We start from the raw sequence: 24,927 nt of genomic DNA, 5'->3' as shown, positions 1-24,927 counted from the left end.
ACATTTGGCAGAAACATTAGTTTGTGAATGGACTTCTTAAGAAAATATACTGCCCGCCTTTGTTTATGGACAGCTGATTGATGTTCCATGGAATGCTGAGTACCAACAAGCTGGAAGTGCAAAATCCTGGCAAATGATTAACTATAAAAAGCCTGACTCTCCTCTTCCTTCCTGTAAGAAAAATATGTGAAGTAAGTAGGCTTTGGCAAAGCTCCTCTACCTCCAGACACCACCTGTAAAATCAAACGAACAAATTCCAGCCATGTTTACACATCCCATCATTAAGTCCCCATGATACCATCTTACTCTGGTTTTGTACTTTGATGATGTAGTATTAATTTGATTTACTGAAGGTAACATGACATGATGAGGCTGGAAGACGCAACAGTCTTCTCACCGTAACAGCACCTTTACCTCCCTCCCTAGATGCTCTGTTTCGTAGCATCACAGAATGGTGCGGGTTGGAAGGGACCTTAAAGATCATCCAGTCCAACCCCCTGCCACGGGCAGGCGCGTCTGCCCCCAGACCAGGCTGCCCAAAGCCCCGTCCAGCCTGGCCCTGAGCACTTCCAGGGATGGGGCATCCACAGCTTCTCTCGGCAACCTGTCCCAGTGCCTCACCACCCTCACAGTGAAGAATTTCTTCCTTATATCCAATCAAGATCTACTCTTTCAGTTTAAAGCCATTACCCCTTGTCCTATCGCTGCTGGCCCTGCTAAAAAAGCCTGTGCCCATCTTTCTTACAGGCCCCCTTTAAGTACTGGACGGCTGCAATAAGGTCTCCCCGCAGCCTGCTCGTCTCCAGGCTGAGCAACCCTGACGCTCTCAGCCTGTCTCCGGCCTCCTCTTTGAGTTAGTTACTCACGCTTAAAATGCCTGCTGCTCCCTTGCAAGCCAGGTTGCTGCACAGCAGCTTCCACGAAGCTAGCGCTAGAACTGCTTCGTTCTTTCACAAGCTAGAGTCTGAAGTAGAAGAGTACCTCCCTGGGGATATACCTTACAGTTGCTACTTAGCACCGAGTTTATTTCCATTTTTAATAAAATCTGCCGCTAAAAAGGGAAACCCCTGATCTTTCTAGTAAGGTGGTATTCTTAAGCCAAAATGTGAAGCGCAAAACTCCAAGGCAATCTACCATCAACACACAAGCTAAGATTTTTAAACAGGAGACCTGTGACTTTGAATACTACTACCTCCGATTCAAGTAAAAGCAGTAAAATCTATCTTTTTGGAAGGAAAACCCCTCTAGTTTTAAGAATTTTTTTTTATTTTCTACAAAGTACCCATGCTGCAGAAGCTTTGGGAAGCAAAGACGACCAAACCCATCCCTCCATGCACGACCTCCGCTTTCGGGCTGGCTGTGTTTGCATCCACCAGCCCAGTCGCTTCCTTGGCGACTGCGAGAGGCTTTCACCTGAACTCTAATGCAACGGAACTTTTTGGTTTGGGACAAAGGCAAGTTTGCTTTTCACAAGCTGCAGTCAGAAGTTCCTGCCTTGTCCTGCTGCTTTAAGCATTTCAACAACCTGGGAAGCATGTTGGCTGAGTCTAAAATTGGTCCTAATTAGGAAAACCCTAGGCCATACCTTCCTCAAAAGGACAGATCAGACGAGGCCAAGCTGTACGTTCCCTCAGGACACGTGCGTCTCACAAGGTCTGCATGAAGGAAAAATCCTGCGAAGTAGGTTCTGAACTCTCTGGCACCTCTAACAAACATACTCTCTATAAAAACTATTATCATTACAGAAAAAATATGATTCCCCATCTTCTGGGTATTTGAGGAAGACAGACTTCAATATCTGGCTCAAAAGTCTTGGACAAACTTTTGATTTTGTCGAGTGACAAGACAGTACAGTCCAGTTATCACACAGCACGGCCAGGACTTTACAACTACTTACAGCAATAGGAAAAGGCAGCCTGAAGAGCATTAAAGCAGTAGAGGAATATATTTTATTTTTTTAAAATGCAAGGTGCAGGCAGGAGGTGGGAATAGGGCTCGCCGTCTGTACTGACAGGTGTAAGTGCAGGGTGGCCAGCGGCACAGGAAGCATTTATCCAGACAAACCCAATTAAATTTAATGGCAACAAATAATCATCATGTTCTGTTCTGCCAGTATTTTTCTGAGGCATTTCCTCTACAATTTGTTATGTATGACCATCATTTTCCGTATGTGAATTAGCAAACAGCCAGTAAGTTGGAAGCACAGGCCATAGTCCAAAGTAGCTCTGCTAGTCTGCATCTTCCTATTACGCTCAGGTAAAAGAAGAGACAAAGGGAGGAAGACAAATCATTGATCCGTAACACTAAGTGTTCTGGAAGTAACCATCGGTGAAGATAAACGCCGGAAGCTGTAGGAGCGGTATCCAACATCGCTGAGCTATTACCATACTATCTTTCTAGAGAGAAGAGCCTGGAATTAGTGGGTAAGAGGCTGAGAACCAAAGCAGATTTGCCTTGTTTCTAGCAGGATTTGTAGTAACCAGGCTTGTTACCAAAAACAGGGTAAGCGAGCTGGAAGCCATTAATTGTACCCCGTTCATCACAGCTCCTTCCAAGTGCCAGTTTTCACTTTGCGATGCACAAGCGCGTACCCTAGCTACTCTTTGTTTGGAAGCAGAGACACACATGCCCACACAGCTGCATCAATTACTTAAAATTCACTGCTGGGATGCCAAGACTCCCAAACAGCAACAACAGAATTTCAGTATCCTATTAAATCCATTTCTACAAGCAGTACTAAGTTTAAATAATACTTACAAACGCACCGATGTCTCTTATTTTTAAACTGTAGGCAATACATGACGCTGCTCCCCTCTAAACGGCAGCTCACATACCAGAGTTTTAAAGGACAAACTGCAGCTTTTACCCAAAGACAGAGGGAGAAAGAACTGATATTTCTAAATTAATATGAACTCCTCTATAAATAAACACATGCTGTCACTACAAAGGAGCAGTGGAAGGGTCTCTCTTTCCTAAGCAGCTTAAGGCACTGTTATTGACCTAGTAAAGAAGCTGTTGTTTTCGTTAACAAGCAACTATGTAAAATTTTAATCTGCAAGTCGTGAGGTAAATATACAGCCCTGGAAGACATACAGCATCTAGGCCTGAAGAGTCACGGGATTTAACTCACCTTTACAAATGAGGTTCACCAGTCAGATTCGTTGCAGTGGGAAGACAGATAACGACCTCTTATGTCAGAGAAACATCAAATACTCCAGACTACTTGTATGGAAGAACTTTCAACACTCCAAAATAAATTAACGTTTTCATTGTCCCCACAACTTGTCCAATCTAATGTGTACTTAAAGGAGACTGGGAATCACACGAAGGAAAATTTTACTCCACGCAGAAGGCCATGCCAACGGCAAAGAATAGGTAGGGAGATATACTAATATTCACAGTTGACTTTAGCCCGAAGTTGCATATTGCTGCTAACAGCAACAGCGACCACAAAATGCGTCTGCCATGTTCCAAATACAGCTGAAGTCTAAGCCAAAGACCGGCACTCTCAAAAACAAATCACACCACACCACTGAAGTCACATTCTGTCCTGCAAAGAGTTGATGACTTCTTGCCCAGTATCCCAGCACTGACAAGACTACTTAAATAAGCACTACAAGGCAAAGTTTCCTATTAAGGGTAAGACAGGTCCACTTGCAAGAAAAGAAATGGCAAATCAAGTTTGTAAAATATTTAATAGAGCGGTTTCCCAGCAGACTCCTGACCAGAATCATAACCAGACTTCTAAAAAGTATATATATTTTTAGATCTGAAAATTTGTCTTTATTTTTTACAAAATGGATTCCAGGAAGTTTAAAAGGCAATATCATAGAGGACTTGGGTGCAGAAATCAGGTGTAGTCATTCAAAGCATTCAAGTAGGAATATGGTAATATAAATATTTGAAAAGCATCTTTTATCATAAATGTTCAAAACAAAATGTATAACTCATTCCAAACTAAAAATTGAGCTTTATAGCACGTATTTCCCTGAACAGAAAAAATAAGTAACTTTTGAAATATTTCTAAAGGCCTGAAAGCTTTTTTCTTGGTTAGTTACATTAGGAGACTTGCCTTTGATTAAATTCCTTCCTTTCCAAATATGGAAAGTATTACATCAGTCCACTGTTAAAACAGACAATATGTTGCAAATTAATTCTGGTATAGTATGTTCCAACAAAGCCTAGAGTATAAAGGTGCTGAGGCGGCTTTGAGTTTAGTAGTCATCTCCTCTGCTGACAACCTCCTTGCACGTTGGGCGCAACAGTATAGTATGCTCAAACTGTGCCGTGTATGAGCCTTTAATGTCGCATAAGGGAGGATATGGATCCACTATACCCAAGTCGCACAGGTTCTTCAATGCCATTAGGTATTTACTCTCTCCCAGGCGATCTAGCCATCTGCGACAGAAGGCAAGAGTACCAAAGTTTTCATTGATAACGTTTAGCAAGTGTTTTGCTCTTGGAAGCCTGCAGAAAAAAGAACAACATGTTTGAGAAGAAAGAGGCATCACCAGCAAGCATTCACTACAGAAATAAAACACAGCAAGTAAGAAAAAGGTGAGATTTCAAGGGATTTTAAGACATCTTGGGATCTCTTTCTACAGTCGGGTGTTCTGTTCACAAAAGGAAGTGCATTTTCCTCCTGCAAAAAGGTATCCTTCAAAACAAATCTGAATGCTGCCCAACACACTGGCCATCCATTTCAGATAGGGGAAGTTCGATTGTGAACATATCTGCATCTACCTATGCAAGCAAAACTGAACACAGTGACAGGAATCATTCTCTTAAATAATAAAAGGACGATTCATTTTATAAAGAAAAACAGAATTCTTCCTGATCTGAAGTGGTTAATAATCTGAATTAATTTAGACGCAAGCTTATTGGCTTAAAACTCTGAAGTTTTACTTCTGAAGTCAAATACTTGGTAAGCTTTTTATTCATTCTTCTTACAGTATATAAGCATAGAGATTTATACATCTGCTAAGAAATAAACTTATTTCCAAACATAAGCAGTTCCTTTCCAACCCTTAGGCTAGTTCTCCATCCCCTCGCCTTTTTCATATTACTAGATTGTTCTGTGGAGACAAAATAGAACTATCTGGAAAAGCACGTCAGCCTACTATGTTTCTAACCATAATAGCCTGCACTTCAGAAAATATGTTTCACTCCTAGAAATGCCAAAATGCAATCCCAGTGAAAACTGAAAATTAATAATCTATTCCATTTTATAGCAATACGCTGGAACAAGAACTTTAAACCCACAAAATATGCATACAAACAAAACAGATGACATGAATAGCTTGATATATTCCGGAAACCGCACTAAGACAAAGTTTGTGGCACACAACCATAATACAGATGTCTATTTAAAAAAAAAATCTATACATTTAATATATAGACAAATATGCAAACACATATTACTAATAATTTAAAAATTACTAATGCTAGGAAGATTGTTAAAAACCAATCTAGGTTTCTGAAGACATATTAATGTCTCTTCTCCATTTCCAGATTCTTTGGAATAATTCCATGTTGTTCCAGATTTACAATCAGAGCATATTTCGTAACAAGAACATTGCTAACACCACCCTTTGAGTCCTCTGACAGCTTTATTAATTAGTGAAGAACCTGCATTGTACCAAATTTGAACCCTAAGAGGGTGGTAGCTCTAGCACAATATACCAACTAAAAACAGTAACAACAAAATCCAACCTTATTGGCACATGCCCAACATCAAAGTTCTTCATATAATGAGAACACTCCATATCGTCATGAACAACACCTTTTCCTGTGCTACCGAAGGTTTCTATAGCATATACTTCACCTTCCTGAGAGAAAAAAAAAAAAAAAAAAAGGGAACATGTTGCAATATGAAAATAAGTGACATTGGGCCATTCTGATACAATAATCTCAGTATAACAACTTCAGAATACAAGTAATTATATGTGAATAGATTCAATCACCAAATCAATGCTGGGAAAAATTCAATACGGAGATTTCACGCGGTGAAGTTAGACATCTCCAAATCATCAGCTATTTATGTTAGTACCATTTTATTTGTTTCAAGCCATAAATATCAGCACGTTTCTAGTCACAATTTCTCAAAGTCACTGCAGTTAAAACATTGTCAAAGCATACATCTAACATAGCTAAGAAACTACATTCTGCTGCAAAACATTTGCTAACTGGAAGTAATTCTCCTTTGCTATTCAGATAGAAATCCTAGGAAATGTATAGTTTAGACATAGCAAATAGACGTTGATTACAAAGACTTACTGCACTGAAGAACTTTCTGCCCAATTTCTGCAAGAATTTTCTGGTAACAGCTGCTAGTATAAACCCTTAACCTGCTCATTTCCACTCCACAAGATGAATTTCTTCAAGAAATGAAGGTGATATATATCTGCAAGGGCATTATCAAAATTCTAGCCAAGAACATACTGAAATGCCATTATATAAACTCATTTCTGCCAAGTGCATTCACATATCCTTAACGGTAGGACTGTGAGAGGGATTTAACAAGGTAGGGCATCAAACATCAATGGACAGCAGGAGCTGGGTTTTTCAGTTTATTAAGCTACTTTTAAAGTCACAATCCAAAAATAAGAAGCCATATGAAAAGCAGTAACACAGGCTTCCAATTCAAGACAAATTCTTAAAGATGCCCAAATATTTAACTGATTTCATTTAAAAAAACCACAAAACCACAAAACCCCCACACAATGCCACAAAAAAACTCACTTTACGCCCACTTTTTCAGAATAAGGATCAGAGGCTATATTTCTCTCCGTCACAAAAAACTCATTGGATCGCAGTTTGATACTATAATTAGCACAGTACAGTAAGAGCTTGGCTATGCTCCACATTCTTCATTGGCAAAACTCATTGTCTTTAACGAGGTAGGATTGTGTCCTAAGTAACCTACAGAGGCTGAAGAAATTAAAAAAATGTCTTCTCCCCAGCGTCTGGATATTAAATTAAAACAATCTCAAAGTTCTGAAATCTTTAAGTAAGATTTGCTTAAAGAACACTTAAGTTTTATACTAGTAATATACTGATGATGGATGATACACAAGACCTAACCATTCACTAAGCTAAAACAAGAAGGGCACAGGAGCTTTTTTTACCTTCCTTTTCCAATACTCTTTAATGTATTTGCACACTCCTATAGGTAAGGTGATGGTTAAAACTTTGTCTTTTTGCTCACATCATTAACAAGGTGATCAACAATTATGATACAAGTTTTGGGTGATCAGAGCGAGCCTACCTCAAAAAACAATCCTGTCCAGACCACACCTGCCCCTATTAAGCTCTTACAAGCCTTATTTACTCTGATACGCTTACTAGTGATCATTGCTGATCAGTGATCAGGCTAAGACTGAAATTAAAAGCTTCTTATCTCATTACCAATCTTTTAAATATGCCTTCTTATCTTGTTAGAACACAAGCTTACATCAAAATGATGGCTAAATCTCAGGTTACATATTTTAATATTGCCTTTCCGATTAGTATAGTTTGCCACATCATGTACAGCAATTTCTCTTCCCCTGCTCCAAAACGCTATTCAAACATCTTTCATCTAGCCTCTCCCATTAACTAGAAATACGCTTAATTATTTTGTATCTGCAAAGAAAAACTGCACTGGAAGCTTTCAAGAAAGATATCGTACCTAACTGTACTTGCAAAAAGTCATCCAAAGCTGTAACGCTACAGAAATATTTCCCAAGAATTACCTGAGCAACAGAAGACTGTTATTTCGTCTTTTTAATTACAGAGTGAACAAACAAGGAAAGTGTGAGTGACTGCAAATCCAAACACCTTTCAGGAAAACTCTGGTCCCCCACGTTCACCCCAAAATCTGAATTCTTGTCCTTTTCCCTGCTCCTAAGTGCAACATTCCAACACTGCATTTAAGTAACACATACGCATTGAGAAATAAATATGCAAGAGTTTCTCTAGGCATCACTAAGGCCATTCAGATTTCAAGGTTTTTTGGGTTTTGTTTGTTTGTTTGTTTTTTAAATAGCAGGGTACCAAGCCTTCAATTTCAAAAAGTGTTACATACCAGAACACTCCAGGGCTAAATGGAGAAGCCACTGAGATGAGACAAGAGTGACCACTCCTTTACAGGAACGCTACAAAGTACAGCAAAGTTTTTCCTCTGCTGCTATTATCCACCAGGATCACAAATAACTACACATAAGGACTGCAGAGGAAATATTCTTGCAGCGACAGCTGGGGAAACGTAACGGAAAGATTTAAGAACTCCATTTACCTCCATTCTTGTGGCTTCTCCTCCTTTCACAATGGGCACCGTTTTTCCTGCATGTATCCTATACGGCCCAATCGAGTGTCCGTTCAAATTGCGAATTGGTTTCACTTTTGAAGAAAACATTAATATTACAGGCAATTTCCTCACTTGTTAAACCCTTTAAAGCAATTTGGTTTGTTAGCCCACACTGGAAGTACAATAGTGACTCACAGTGCGGAGGAACTGAACACAAAACTATCCACATATCTTGTACGAATTCCAGCCAAGACACAAGTTAGTTTTGTATGCTACATCAAAACTTCATTATTAAAGACGAGGAGCTCCAAGAGTAAAAAAAGTTTATTAATGAAGCCAAACAGCAGGTATCAAATAATTTGTACGTTTTGAAACAGTTGTTTAGCCTTCATCTCGTCTGTCAAATATACGATACTTGGAAGGACAAGCCAAGAACAATCCCCCAGAGGAATGGCAAGCCAGCCAGAAACATGTATTTATGCAAGTCACTCATACAATACTTCTAGTAAATCAATTTTTGTACAAATATATAAAATCTAAGAGCAACTATCCTTACATAAAGAAAAGAACTTGCCTTGATATGTTTTGCCATCAATTTCAACCTCATAAGACTCCATAACTTCTTGTATGGCCTCCCCCACATCACAGAGACGTACATCTATTCCAGCACACTGAAAATAAAGTGCAAATATAAATGGAAAATAATTGCAAAGTTTACTTTAAAAGTCTTTGTAAATTACTTACATAATGATCATACCTTTATTCCAGTATTTGTGGCATCCTTTACAGCTTCTAATAGTCTGTCATATTTTGGATTGAATGTGACTGTAAAAGCACAGTCAATAATACGACCTGAAATCAGCAGAAGTTAATTAGCTTCATAGTCTTTGCACTGAAGAATGTTCGCAAAGTTTTAATTCATAAATGAAAACTGACCACTAATATGTGTCCCAAAATCTATTTTGCAAATATCATTGTACTGCAGGACTGTTGGATCTCCAGCATTGGGAGTGTAGTGGGCGGCACAATTATTCAGAGAGCACCCAGTAGGAAATGCAAGACCTGCATTTAAACCATTTTCCTTTATCAGTTTACGTGAGCAGTCTTCTAGTTTTTCACTAAAAGGCAGAGGGGAGGGAGAAGAAAAAAAAGAACATAACAGTTGTCATTAATATTTCTTATGATGACTTCAAATAAATCAACGCAAGAACAAAACCTCAGAAAAATACTCAAGCAAATGTGTTAATTTGAAATCTTAAACTACTTGTATGCTAACTAGAAGGAAACCCTAGACTGGAAAACATAAGTACAACATAATCTTCAGTTCTTGGTGTTGTTTCTTCTAGCCTTTCTTGAGCAAAATTGAGTACTTCACTAGTGTTTTTACTCTATAAACGTAAAGTATCCATCCTTTCCAAGATACATTTAACCCACTCTTCCTGAGCAGCAGTTACACAACTAAAGTTTAGGCAAATTAAATGCATTTTTTCAATTTTTTCAATTACTGGGATTTAAAAGAAAAAAGGCAATAGTATAGTCCTCATTTATTAAAATGATTTCTAATTAAAGAAGGATAATATAATCTTTTAAATTTAAGCAATAACTGTGATAAAATAAAACCTTACGAGACTAGCATTTGTTCTTGGTTTCTGTCTACTCTCAAGCTGTTAGCTACTGGGAAGCTACAGATACATGTCCACCAGTGCATACTCCTATAGTGGCAGTGAATGATGTCAACTGCAGCTCACATCAGTGCACCGTACTCTGATCTTATTTAAGAAAGCTATTCACTCAGAGCAACCTGGAAAAAGAAGAGAGCTTATTTTAACAGGCAAGCCCCCATAGCCTGAGGTACTTTAGGAAGAAAAGTCATGTTTTGAGAAAATTACTGCTTATAACAGTCAAACTGTATAATTCAATATGACAGATTTGTTTCAGCCAGACAAGTGATTATTAAGGCAGCTGTCTTTCTTCCACTTTCCCTGATAGTATATTATTTCTTTCCATTATCCTCGCACAGTTACCTTTGGGATCAGCTCTGATTAGCTTTCTTACTATCCTACTCTTGTCAGCACAGTCCCCAGTCTTACCGGGCTGAAAGCACCTGATTTTGGAAGCTAAACTGTCCTGGATCAGTGCAGTACTTGGACAATAGGCATTCACTCTAGATAAACTGAAGGACAGAAAAAGGAATAATTGGAAGAGTCAAGAGAATCAGTCCAGGCTAATTATTTCTTTAAACTTTACCTTAATCAAACTCATGTTTATCTTAATCCATTTGCTCGGTTATTTCTTATCAACTGAGAACACCACAAAGAAACATTGTGTTTCTCCAGAAACATCAGTCAGTGAAGACTAAATATAGACAAAATCTTTCTGCCCTGGACTGAGTACACAGCTATGCTGTTTTTATGCCTCTTCATCCACTCCCAGGCTCAGACTGCACCTGCATTGCTCACACACATAGCATTTCATTGACAATTCTGGCAAAAGCTGGGATGTTTACTACTGTTATTGCTGCTTCTTTCAGCACTGTTTGCAGAATTTGTGTTCTATGTACAAGAGGAGCCAGGGCAGAGAACATTAAGATCAAGCATGTGCTCAAAATAAGGGAACATAACTGGAAGCTTAGTTTGAAGTTCAGTATGATCCCAGGCCCTGTAAATCTGCATAAGCTAAGAATACATTATAAGAGGAAACTTAAAAGGAAATAATTGGGGATAGTGGTTGTATACTTCCAACACAAATTCCCTCAACACTCATGACACAGTGAATTAAGCACACAAAATTAAGACTAAATCCCTCCGCCTCTGGAAAAGAAGAAAAATCTACAGCAGAGTTCTTTGAGAAGATCTGCATCCTCACCAGATTTCTATCATTGTCATTCCCGGTTTTATCCAGCTCATAACGTATTTCCTCACTTGTCTGTGTGCCTCTGCAGCCTCCCGAAAATCATTCCAGATTTCCTCACTGGCTTGGTCTAGTGCTTTCTTTTCTTCACTAGTTATTCTCCAAGTAGCAGTTCGCCTTCAAAATAAATAAAGCATGTCATGAAAAGTTACTATAATCACAGTAGTCATTACAACTTCTGTCCAGGGCCTGCAAAGCGTTTATTAACCAGTCAGGCCTACGTTCACCTGTGCAACAGAAAAGATCCTGATTTATAACATTTTCAGAATAAAGGAAGCCTATACAAATCTATCAGCACCACAGACTGGCACCTGTGAAAGACAGTAACATTGCAGAAAAAACCAATTACGTATACATAGAAATTTAACTCAGTTAGACCATGAACCATATTATTTCCTTTACGTTTTCAAAAGCCTTACCTCGCAGCCCTCCCAAAAGCCCAGAGAAGCTGCGTGCTTGCAGGATGCATAATACTTTTCAAAAAGACAGAACTGGCGTATAAAATTCATATCAATGCCTGCAATTCTACCTTGAGTTTAGCAGGGCAACATGCTCTGCTCATGCAGAAAGTTTATTTTTTGCACAATCTTACTCATTCAGACAGTGCTCTTCCTGTATGGAGAAGAATCTCAGCACTGTAGTGCAGCTACTTGGCCCAGAAACCGTTACTGACACAGAGACAGTAAGCTCCTTCAAAATTTAAGAGCTTGCAGTTCCAGTATTATTTTTGCTCATCCTGAGAATATTTAGGTAATAACACCTAACAGAGGGCATAGTAACTATGACACATGCCAGGAAGTTACTTTCTAAATTTGCTGGATGGTGAATTAACATTTGTTCCAGGAGAATACCACTGATTTTGGCTCTTTGGTAGGTTCATAGAACAAATACAAGAATAACTTTCAATACAAGACTAAATAGATCAGGTTTGAATAAATTTTTTTTTATTATGCAAGAAACCATAGGACTACAGTTCCAAGAAAGCAAAACAAACAAACAAAAAGTAATTTAAGCACTCCAGCAACTGTCAGAACTTAACTAAAAGACTACTCTTCTGACTACGAAGTAGAGATACCCCTTTCAAATGGCGAAGCTGGAGCCCTGTAATGACACAAAACCCCCTAGTGATACCTCAAAGAACTCTGTACGTGCTATGCAGGACAAATACTACTAAAAACAACATATAGCTTCACATCCTGGTAGGTGGGTCATAAAAGAAAAGGGATGATGGACAGGATGGACCAAAGTTGCTGAACTACGCCAGTTTCTGAATTCAGAAATTAACTTTTACCTTTACTTATGTGAGCTGATTCTAAGCAAACAACTGAATATGCAGAGTTAAAGGATGACTTTTTGAAATCCAAAAGCGTACCTATTTACCTGTTTCAGACATTTAACTTGGCTCCACTGTAAGAGCTTCCTTCACAGCCAAAAAACAGGTATGAGTGAGCCAAGAGACTATGCACTGCAATTTTGCTGCATTTTGAACTGAGTATTCATACAGTGTTAAGACGTCTGCAATCCTACAGCGAAGTTGAAAACAAAGGATAACAGGCTATTCCATAAAATTTTTCTCAGGATGACCAGAGGATCCAAATATTTTGAGACCCTTTTGCTTGTTTCCCTTGAACTTCCTGCTCCTTTTCAGATAAAGTAAAAGCAGTGCAAAGGAGAAATCCCATGCTTACTTTTCTGAGCAGTTTTCTTGCTCCAATAGCAAGCATCACGCATACCACTCTTAGAATTTGCCTTAACACCGGTAAATTCTACAAAAAAAAAACCCTAAACCCCACGTAACAGGCTGGAACACCCGAGTCTCCTTACTGCACTTGGGAATTGGACTACTGCCAGCACAGTAGTCATGGCACAAGAAGATGGAAAAGGTGTACTGCAGAAAAACAGTGGGGAGAGGGACTCAAGGATCCTTTTAGACTGCTCTGGATTCCAGCAGGGAACACCCTCTGGTAGCAAGAGCCACTGACAGAGTCTGGGCAGCTGCTCTGCCGTCAGTCACAGACTTGGGTGCAAACTCCAGCAAACTGGCAGGAAGCCATCCTCGCTCTATCCTACTGTATTTCAGCATATAGTCACTCCATGCAAGACAACTGGGGGGCAAAATAGCCTCCACATTTAAAAACGCTGTATCAGACCCAAAGCATTTTGCTGCCAAAGCTGCACCGCTGCCACCTGGGAGCTCAGAAAAGGAGGCAACAAGAAATCCTCCTTAGGCATAAGCACTTCAGGACATGTGAAAAGTCAATTGATCAGATAAAGGTCTCACACGAAACATCAAGTCCTCCGACAGGTACACGAGCTAGCAAGCTTTTCCGAGGACAGTTTCCTAATGTGCTGGCTACCACATAAATCAGCTTAAGAAGCTCACCTCTTGCTCCGAGCCATCTGTTGCCATCTTTTCACTCCAGTTCACAGCCCCTGTTTTCACTGGTACAAATCTTTATAGGATTGTGCTGCAAACCAGGTTTTAGTGATCAAATCATAGAATCGTTTAGGTTGGAAAAGACCTTTAAGATCATCAAGTCCAACCCTTAACCTAGCACTGCCAAGTCCACCACTAAACCACGTCCTCAAGCACCACATCCACACATCTTTTAAAAACCTCCAGGGATGGGGACTCAACCACTTCCCTGGGCAGCCTGTTCCAGTGCCTGACTACCCTTTCGGTGAAGAAGTTTTTCCTAACATCCAACCTAAACCCCCCCTGTGGCAACTTGAGGCCATTTCCTCTTGTCCTATCACTTGTTGCTGGGGAGAAGAGACCAAGACTGACCTGGCTACAGCCTCCTTTCAGGTAGTTGCAGAGAGCAGTAAGGTCTCCCCCCTCAGCCTCCTTTTCCCCAGACTAAACAACCCCAGCTCCCTCAGCCGCTCCTCATAAGACTTGTGCTCTAGACCCTTCACCAGCCTCATTGCCCTCCTCTGGACACGCTCCAGCACCTCGATGTCCTTCTTGTAGTGAGGGGCCCAAAACTGAACACAGTTCCATATTCAAAGATAAGAATTCCAGAAAATAGCTCCCCCAGATTATTTTAACCCAGATAACAGCACAGGGGCAGAAACAAACAGGCAGGGACAAGAATTCCTTAATCCCACTTTGACAAAACCAGCGTATCATGAAATATTGCTTAGAGCTTTTCCACCCTCCCTGTTGTATCATTTCAAATTCAGGTGTCTTCAACTAAAAATGCAAGTCTTCAAACAGAATTAAATACCCAAGATACAAAAATATCAAAGCTGTTAGTCTGTTGTCTATATAAGAACTGATTCTCTGCAATTTTTTCCCCTGAAAATTGAATGGTATCCACTTCTAGTTCATCTTCCTGCACAAAATACACAATTCTAGCTTGAAGAGAGGTAACTTTAGAAAGCATGCGACATCAAGAGTTAAGATTAGAAGCACAACTCTAAAAAAAAAAAGACAAAATCCTATTGACCTCAGCATGAATAAGAGAAGTGGCACAAAAATGCTTCACCAATATATAAAATGAAACTATTATTCAGAATAGGAACTACCCAAGCATTCATGTCAGCTACTAATTTAAGTAGCTGCTTATGTTAGGAAATGATAAAGTAGCATCATAAGAGTTAAATATTTAAATTAGGAACAAAACTAAGCATGAATTTGCTTAAGCAAATTATATAAAGAAACTATTTCAGGTTCCTTAGAAGAGTATATTCTTCTTCCATAGCAGAACATTCTTGGTACAGAAAAGATGCCCCACTTAAATCCTGTTAAAAAAAGGTGGTTTGTTTTTGTTGCTTTGTGGTTTTTTTTCTCCTTTCAAATGAATAGTAGCAAACCCAGAATAAAGCATTTAACCTTCAATAGGTGGATACATAACAGAGGTGTCAAAATAGTGTGTCATTTGTTAACAAACTATGAACATGCTTAAGAGATTTATTATCTAATTTCCTGGATTGCTTAAATCATGTCCTTCTGAACGTGGCATATGCATATACAGGCAAACACTTGACTCCTCCATCAGCCTGTCAGGTCTACCCTGTGAAAGTCCTTCATTAGCATGCTAATATTGTGCATACAAACAAGGCAGTCATTTACAAATAAATTTGAGCACACCTCGTGATCAAATTGAAGTCATTAAAAAGAAGAAAACGCTTCCTCAAAACGAAATTTTAATCTCAAAAATGAAACCGTATTATGTGTGAATATCTGAACACAATTTGTAGGATGTACTAAACTCTTAACTATGTTGCTTACACTCTATGAGAAACAGGCATTGACTTTAAACAACCAATAAATGTTTCAAAGTAATTTGATTCTAAAAAAAAAAAAGTCATCGAAAACTAAACAATGCTTTTGGAAAGATAAATATTTGTCTACTTCCCCCCTCCCCCCCTTTAGTTTAAACTATTTTTTCAGAGTTTTGATTCAAAATTTCCTGGGAACTTTTCAGTAATACTTGGTCTTTTCGTTCAGATTTTCACGCAATTCAAGCTAATTCCCTGCCACACCCCACACCCCCCCAAGTAAAACACGACCTTCCACAACATTTCACATAGGAAAAAAATCAGAAAACTCAGTCAACCTGGTATATCCTAGTTCCTAACAAAGCATAAGGAAATAGTACTACCCTATGAAACATAAGGATGCAGATCTCTGTTCCAGTAAACCACTAGAATCTGTTGCTTGTTTAGTAAAACTGCATGATTCCCACGTCACTATGAACTATAAAAACCAGTTAGGTTATAATAACTATATATTCAGACAAAGAGAAACAAAGTGCAGAATATACCACTTAGGCTTTTAAAAAACTGTCTCATACAATGCGATTGACATGTCTCTAGCAAAAAAAAAAAAAAAGTCCACACCACAAAAACCAAGAAGCTGACACCTAGATGCCCCCCAAACTGCTGCATAACAGTGTCTCATCTCCCTAAGTTCTAAACCTTCGCTCAGTTCTAATTCAGACCATACCTTTATTACAAGCTGCCTACTGAAATCCTGTTGGTCCCCTGGGTCTCAAGGTCCCCGGCCTCATGGCAATTCTGCTCATACAGGCTATACCTTAATTAAAAGGGTAGGGAAGGAGGAACATTTCTGACCTGAAGACTTCTACTCACTAAGTTCTCAGATGATCCAGTAAAAAAAAAAAAAAAAAAAAAAGAGCACACTACAACTCACTTTGTCCATTTGGTTGTACATTAACAGTTTTGCAATTCAGCACATTCAGATGACAGCATTTATTTTTTAAGCTTAAAACACTCACCCATCTTGTGTTGGTGGGTATTCACATTCTTCTCCCTTTGGGAATATGTTGCTGGGAAATAGATCACATATTGGAATAGAAGGTGGATCTGTCTGGACCTTAGCTGTTGAGTATAATTTAAGAAAGTTTTACATATGGTACGCTGGAAATACGAAGTATCTTATTTCAACCATAGAAGTTAAACAGCACAAGTTATTTAAGATCCCCTTACTAGAATTTGGGCTTCTACCAAGACAACATCGTATCACAATGCCCTCATATGATTTTATTTGGCCAACGCTCAAGGTAACATTCAGGGATACCAGAAAGAAGAAAACTCAGCCAGACTTAGCCTACAAACCCAAACTCCACCCCAAAATCCGTTTCAACTGCCAAGAACAGCACTTACACGTGCTTATACCAAATATTCATGCAGGCTATCTTTATTTTTGTGCTTGATACCTACGTCCTTTCTTCTTTTTCTTCTTCTTCTTCTTTTTCCCTGTTGCTCCATCTCCTTCACCCTCTCCATCTACAGGAAAGAAAGTGCTCAGGTGAACATAAAATAACAAACTTAAAGAACCAAACAATTTTGAATGAAACACAAAACCATCTGGACTATCTGGAAACACTTCTTTCACAGCAGAATTTAATGGAGTAAAAGACGACAGCTAGAAGCTGCCACCAAACCATTAGCATTTTCAGTCCCTACACCAAACACAGACCTAAGAAAACACTTTTAAAGTTGATGACTTAAACATATCACCAAACAGAGGAGAAAAAGCAGCTCAGGGAAACAGTTTTCAGAAAGTCCTACTTCAAATTCCTCTATTATCAATTCACCCAAAAAATGCTTGGGGTTGGGGGAGGGCGTGAGAGAGAACGGTGTTAGACACAACAGCTAACAAAAAGCTAGGAACTACTGCTTCAGACCCATCTTCTGATGCTTCAGCTAAAGGAACTTAATGCATCTGGAAAGATAAAAAAACCAAGCAAGTAAAGATGACAGCACTTAGGTCAGGATGAGTTTAATCTGAAGATAACAGCAAAAGTCACAACCAGCACCAAGCAAAGCCACTGCGTGTGGGATGTACCAGTGGGAGGTTTTCAGAGAGCACAGCATGTAAGCACCAAGAATTGGCCACACCGCGTTACAGCCATATTCAGGAGTTAACAATAACCTCGTGGACTTCACATTTGGCTACGACTAATGCTTAGTTACTTCGTACACAATGAAGTATTTACCTAATGCGATACTGTCTAACTAAACCTTCTGGACCTAACCACGAGCTCATTTCAAAATGCGTAAGTACTAGTCATCTACATTTAGAACATATATTTTTATCTAAAGTGAAAAGTAAAACGTAAAGAACTTCTAGAATCAAGTCAAAGCACTGCCATTTTGAATGCATCTGTACATAAACTTGTATTTGATCATTTATTTAAAAACAAAACAAAACCAAACCAAAACACTGACTAGTTGTTCCGGTCACTAGATTCCAAGCCTCTCATGACAGTCAGTGTCATCTGCATTTTTATGCCATAGTGACTGCTGTAACCCTGCAGCTGGGGCAAATTTCAGTAATGTGTCACCCCTGCCCCTCCCCAGCTCATTTTGGCATTAAGTATCTCATTTTAAATTTTTGTGAAAAATTGCAAGTATAACTTGTACTACTAGTGTAACTACAACATAGTCCAGCCTACCAGATTCTCCACCAATCCATATTTCATAGGCAGCCAAAAATCCTTAACAGTGCATATAAATTTCTTTAAAATGTGGTAACTTTGCCACATTCCTCTTGACCTTGAGCTGTGCTCAAACCATTCATCAAGAAATTAATTAGATGTGACTCCAGTTCATTCACCAAGTGATTTTTGGATTTTTTTTTTTTTAAATGCTAGGCCTAAACTGCAAAGAAAGTACAGCATTTCTTAAATGTTGTCGCTGCTGTTATCTGCTTATTGTGGCTTTTTCATACATCACTGCACGTGAATCTGCCAACTGCAAGCCAAACTAACCAGGTCTATGCTTTCACGTCCTTGAAGACTGCTGCAGACTAACTGTGTTGCCAGAAACATAACTACTGCGTCTGACCGATACCCTGTTTGCCTTCAGGTTATTTAGCTGGTAATGAAAAGAATTTTCACTAGAAAAGCAATTTAAGATCTTTGCAAAACTGAAGCCCAACCTTACGCCATTTCGATATAGCTGTTTAATAACTTAGCCTAATATCATGCAAAAATGCTATCTATCAGCATGTTTTAACACTGCAATGGAAAGCTGAAGAGCACTTCCTAATCTCTCCCAGATTTCAAAAGGTATACAGTCTCATTTCTGAGGCCACTCAGTTATGGGCTTATCCGGGGCGGAAAAATCAGGGGAGATAGGTATTTTATTGGTTTTAATCTAACGCAGCACCATGTCTTAAGCAACACCTCTGAAACTACAAAATTAAGATGGCAAGTGGTGAGAACAAGTACACAGTTGTCTTCAAAAAACTTAAAGCAATTTTTATTTTTCTGCAAAAATAGTATTGTTTTTCTAAAAACACATCCAAGTCTAATATGTGGAAAAAAGGAAGATGATTATTTCTGTGATAGCACCACTTCATATTTTTTATACTTTCTAATACTGTAATACTAATTGTTTATACTGTAAAAAGCGTAAAAGAGCACAGCACTTGATCTGTGACTAACAATGTTATTTCTCCTGAGATGGAACTATAACTATTCTAGTAATTTTAAAAGAATTTTTTTCTTTGTATAAAGTTTTCACTACCCTCCTCAACACTTCTTACTTTAGTTGCAACGATGGCAAAGTACATATTGTATTACTTATCTTTCAACTTCGTAACCTGAAATATACCATAAAACAAATAATCCATCAGAATATACTTCTAAAGTAATTGCGAAAAACTGGATGCTATATATAGATTAATAATGTTCAAAGATCAGTTTATTTGTAATTTTATATACTGCAGCATGCTTATTTCATTTTTTAAACTTCTATATCTGATTCAATAAAATTAAATTCTGGAATGATGAATTCCAGCAATAGTCAACCAAGAAGATTTCTAAGCAGAACAATAAGAACCATTTTAGGGTGCTGAGCCAACTTTAAATGCTAATTCACAAGAAGGAAACTAAATTACTAACTTGAGAAATGTATTTTCTTAAGCGTCCATTTCTATTGGGAACCACTCAACAAAACAAAGGAAAGACAGCACTTTTCATTTGGTATTCCTACAGAAAAGATGTATCCAGCCTGTATTTCAATACCAGACACTTCCAAGGCACTTGCTTAGAATATCAGCTGCATAATACAAGAAACACACAAGGTGTATGCCTTGCTTGTGTATTAATCTCTCCCCAGTTCAGTTTTAATGAAAAATTAGGATTACAGATGAACAAGTTTCAAGTTACTGGTAAAGACTCTAAGACCTTCTACTAATTAAAATGCTCCCTTAAAATTTTCTCTGTACTTTTTGTTCTAAGCCAAGAATAAGAGACATAATTTGGAACATAAATTTATACTGACCACGGTAATGCAAGTGAGAATGATTTACAGATTACCTTATCTTAAACTAAACATTTCCCTGCAATAATAAGATCCTTGAAAACAAGAAGCTTTAACAAAGCTGTTATCCCTGTTATTTTTTATATATATGCATGTGTGACAGCTAAATTGTTGCCAAAAATGTAAAAAGTATATATAGTTGCATCTCAGCCCTCCCAAACAAAACAAAACAAAAGAACAAATCCAAATGGCATCTGTAAAGGTTTGTTAAAATAGGAGTCTAGGAAAAAGCTGAAACTGGAAATGTCAAGAGAAAAGATAAGTTACACTTGCCTTCATCATCATCATCTTTTTCTTTCTCCTCCAGTGCTTGTTTATCCAATTGTTTTGCTACATCATCAAGAGCACCTTCCGTATCTTTATCTGTTTCTTGTCCTGTTTGTAAAATTAAAGAATGGCTTACAGTAAAAGGATAGCTCCACATTAGGAAACAATAGTCCCCAGAACTTTATAGAAATATTATGCAGTACTCATCCTACAGATACCAGAGCACGTGCTGCCTTTTTTTTTTTTTTTTTTAAAGCAGACCCAATGCATAAGGTTGTAGGGCACTACAGTGACAGGTACTGTTATTGAAAGTTGTGTATAAAGGTAGCGTTATCCAGACACTTCCGATTACTCTTTTTCTGCCAGGGTAACTAATTCTTCTTGCCATAGCAGCAGCCTGCTCTTGTGAGATAATATGGGCGTGAAGCAGATAATTATAAACGCACAGCATGATCATCACTAACTGCTAGCCTGCTAAAACCAACCCAAACCGTAGTGCCTTTACCCCATTTGCCCAGACTTGCTCCGGCTCTCTCAAGAGAACTTGGGAGGGGTACAGAGACTCCACCACGCGGGATGACTTTTACAGCAGCAGCCTTACGCCTTTCCCCCCTCAGGGCATAGGAGGGGGTGAGGGAAGGGATGGCTTCTCCTGCGCGCACCGGTGCAGAGAGCACTTCCCTCACCCCAGCTCGCCTGGTGCTGAAGGGCAGCAGCATCCTCCCGGCACCCGCCAGCCCCTCCTCGCCGAGGGGACCCCCCTCAGCCCACACAGCCGCCACGGGCCGGGACAGCGGCCCCGGCGGCGCCCATCACCCCTCCCGCGCCCCGCACGGCAGGGCCCTTCAGCCACGCGCAGCCGCGTACGAGGCCCGATCTGCCGGGTCCCGGCCCCCTCAGGCCGCCCCGCCGGCCTGTCAGCGGAGGGTCCCGGCGCGGCCCGGCCCGGCCCCTACCCGCGGGGCCCGCTTTGCCCTTCTTCTTCTTCTTGCGCTTCTTCTTGGCACCATCCTCCGCGCCGACCCCCGCCGCGCCGCCCTCCGCGCCGTCCTTCTCCTCAGGCTCCGGCGGCAGCTCGCCGTTGAGGTGCTTCTCCGCCTCGGCGGCAGCGCTGCCCCCCTGCCCCACGCCCGCCATGTCGCCGCGGCCGCGCCGCCTCCCACACACGGGACGAGCGAGAGAGAGAGAGCGAGTGGCGGGGCCAGCCCTCCGCTCTATGGTGAGCGCGGGGCACGCCGGGAAGGCTGGAGGACTCCGCCAGGGAGGGGAGGGGGCCGAGCGCGGGAAGGCCTGCCTAACCCCGCGCCCCGCCCCTGCGCCGCGCGTGCGCGCCCGCTGAGGGGCGGGCGGGTGTCATGGCGCTGCCCGCCGCTCCCCTCCCGTCTCACCGTGGGCCCGGCCGCCTGCCTGGGCGCCGGCGGGGCTGTGCTCTCGGAGCACCGCAGCCCCGCTGTCCCTTCAGCCTGCCCCCCGGTCACCGGCCCGCGGCGTGGGGTGCCGACGCCATCGTTGTCGTCAATCTCTGTCCTATGCCCAGTCAACTCGTGCTTCCTTTTTGTAGTCCCCACTGACGCGCAGAGCTGTGACCAGATGGCGTTTTATGTGTGTTTAGTGTTTTCTGAAGGGCCCTTTTTGGTCTCCTGCATTTAGGAGCACACAAGCCGCTTCCACGTTGCTGGGTTCCAGCTTGGAGAGGGTCTGTGGAACAAGAGGACGAGCCGGTAGCCGTCGCGGAGGAAGGTTTCAGAAATGCAGGCTGAGGGCCAACAGCAGAGACGTACTCTGTCTTCATCAGCAAGTGTCTTCGTGGGGAAAGAAAATAAAAAATGGAAAATCTTGCTGAAACAAAGCAGGCCTTTCCCAGTAGGAACAGCAGCCATGACAGGTTTTACAGCATTTAGGATTGCTGAGGTTTTACAGCTTGAGAACACTGAACAAATTAACAAAGTCACATGAGAGAGAACTTGTACAGAAAGAAAATAATAAAAATAACTTGTTCCAAGTCCCATGGAGCAAAAAAGGGAAGATTCTAATACACGGTAAAGGGCACTGCCTTGTCCCGTTTCCACCAGTACCTAGAACACTACCTAGAACACCAAGGAGAAATACCTGTGTTACCAGCATCCACTAACGGTTCATTAAATCAGCCTAATTCTTAAAATTCCTGTACTGAGTTTACACTTTTCACAGATTTTCTACTAGTATGACCATGCTGGCTAAAAATACTTTTTTTTCCTTCCTCAGTGCTATATTTTAACAACTGTTGCCTGAGATGTATTTAGAGTATATAGTATAATGTAGCATCATGATAATTTATAACATATAAAGGTTATAAATGGGCCTTATCCTGCATAGCTGTTGTTTAAAATGCTTCTGCAGTCAGGCCTTTGCTGGGGAAAACTGGTAATGCCTCGTACCTCACTGAGGTACAAATTCTGCCCCCTCAGCCCCACTGAGGCCGGCTGCTCGCTTCCATTTTTTGTCCCTGGCTCACACCCACGGGCATCTCCTCACTCCTGGCCTGCTACAACTCTCAGCAAGCATCAGGCTTCAAAAGACTAAGCTAATGCTCTAGTACTGATCCAACGAGCTCCATCCTGGTCTGTGCGGGTGGCACAGCAGCATGTTCTCCAGTGCTTTTGCTTGTAAGAGCGCTTGAACATGGAAACATCCAGCTGGGCCTTTCGTGGGACTGGCTGGGTGTCGGGAAGCTGACTTCCCTGGGCTTAAGGCACATTCAGAGCAATGAGACATGCCCCACCAGTTGGGAACTGCTGTGGTACCATGTGTTCCCCATTTAAACCACATTGTTAGGTCAATTAATATAACTAGACCACCTCCCAGAGGGTCCTAGGACTGTGCTTACAGCAGAATAAACCTTGCACAAAAGAGCAGGTGAGCCATTTAATGCTCTGCTGCTGTTTTCCTGCTGTTTTGTTGCCCCTACTCCAGTCAGAAATGATGTTGTCCGAGGCTGATGAAGAGAGCCGTGGAGGATTAGCTCTTTCTCATACTGAGAATGGATGACACAGAAGCATGTGCACTAATGTTGCCTAGAACATTTTTGGTTTATTGCTTTCCATCCTAGTTTTCTAATTAGGTAGAAGAGTAATCTACAGAGCTGGTGGGTTTTTTTGTGGTTGGCGGCAGGGGGAGGGGGAATATCAGGGGTTGAATTCCCTGAATTGTCCATTTGAGTCATCTTAGATCTTCCTGTTGTACATTTATTGGAGCTGGGCACTGTAATGGTCTCAAGAGATCCTATAGCAGTGTTTCCACTTTTGTGTTTGATTTTAATCCATTAGTCTCCGATATACCAGACTGTTCTTACCCCTCGCTATATCCCCTTTGGTGCCTTTGACAGCTTGAAAAAGAGAGTTACTAGCTTGTGTTCCTGGTCCCTTTGCTCTGGTATGTGCCAAAACAGACAAGTTGCCAGACCATGGGTTTTGTTGACTCTAGAACTGAAATCGCAGATAAAGGAGGCCATAAAGTCTACAGAAGCCCAAGGAATACAGAAGGAGAGATGTTGACCAGAGACAGATAAAGGAAAAATAAGGCAGGTAAGAATACGTCTTGTGCAGAGGCTGCAGACATGAGATCTAGAAGTAAGGGCATCAGAGGAAAAAGGGCAACAAGAAGAACAAATATTTCCGTGATCAGCTGAATTAATAAAACCAGTTTTCTCAGAAGGTTGTTTCTTTCCTCCCCGGAATGACTCCAGCACCATTCACAATCACTGTGATACCCCAACGGGGAGAGAGATGGCTTGTGCTGTAGTAATACATGTGCAGTTGGCCGGCTGACTGTTGCCACACGGTTCAGCAGAGTGGCCTGTCTCTCTTTAGATGGGGACACTTCCGTGGGCCTCTGTCGTCTACCCAGCTGCTGAAGTGTATGAAGTGTGTCCAGGCATCATTATCTTCGGGTGTGTTATTCTGCCAAAGCTGGCTGAAACTGGACACTTGCATAAACCTCCTTTCCTTAAAAAAGTAGGCTGAAAATAAATTGTAGAGGGGAGTCACGCTTTACTTAAAGATATGAATAAAACCTAGCAAAGTGAAAGAAAACTGGCAGTGAGCTAGAACAAGCAGGATTAACAGTCTGTCTCTACAGTTTGAGGTGGGGTTACTGGACCCAGGAGCACTCCATAAACTCTGTTCATTAGGCTTGCAGAGAAGAGGGCATGCTGGACAGAGCAAAATTAAGCACCTTCCAGGTTACACTGCTTCCAGCCCCAGAATTAGCACTATACTCTGTATAAGAGAGTACAGATAGCCAACAGGATAATAAAATGATAACCAAAGTGCAAAAATAGGAATACTGTATGAAAAAAATGGCAAAGTGGGAGTAAGAAGTTGGACTGACTGCATTAACAAAGTGAACATTAACATTAACAGACTGACAGCTGGGCTCCACGTTCCCCACCTGCCTGCTTTTAAGAGGATCTGGTCTCTTAGAAGCAGAGAGAGTGAGCCACATCTTGTAGCATGCCCTTGCCAGCTCAGATTTTTTTGTCCTCCTTCTGTTATTGCCAGTCAGCTGTTCCTAGCATTTAATACACATTATATTAAGGAATGCTACGTTTTCCGACTTCACGCGATACTAGGCAGCATGATAAGAAGACATTATCGGACAGGCCATAGGCCAGAAGAGATGTG

General features: G+C 40.8%; 1 protein-coding gene across 1 annotated transcript; it reads right to left on the bottom strand.

The window, feature by feature from the left end:
* Positions 1-3,676: 3,676 nt before the first annotated feature.
* On the bottom strand, positions 3,677-21,523 carry METAP2 (methionyl aminopeptidase 2). The gene is made up of 11 exons (XM_087766968.1): positions 21,223-21,523; positions 20,273-20,374; positions 16,889-16,954; positions 16,444-16,546; positions 11,153-11,314; positions 9,224-9,405; positions 9,045-9,139; positions 8,862-8,958; positions 8,276-8,379; positions 5,713-5,828; positions 3,677-4,467 (listed from the first exon to the last, which is right to left on the bottom strand). The coding sequence occupies exons 1-11, from the start codon at positions 21,401-21,403 to the stop codon at positions 4,215-4,217; spliced, it is 1,461 nt and encodes a 486-aa protein (XP_087623094.1). The 5' UTR covers positions 21,404-21,523; the 3' UTR covers positions 3,677-4,214.
* Between the last annotated feature and the right edge of the window lie 3,404 nt (positions 21,524-24,927).

This window comes from Nipponia nippon, unplaced genomic scaffold (assembly GCF_047370975.1).
Source record: "Nipponia nippon isolate SJK-2023a ecotype South Korea unplaced genomic scaffold, ASM4737097v1 scaffold_3, whole genome shotgun sequence".
Classification (NCBI taxonomy): domain Eukaryota; kingdom Metazoa; phylum Chordata; class Aves; order Pelecaniformes; family Threskiornithidae; genus Nipponia; species Nipponia nippon.
The sequence above is the reverse complement of the archived record's forward strand: the minus strand, read 5'-3'. Positions and strand labels throughout refer to the sequence as shown.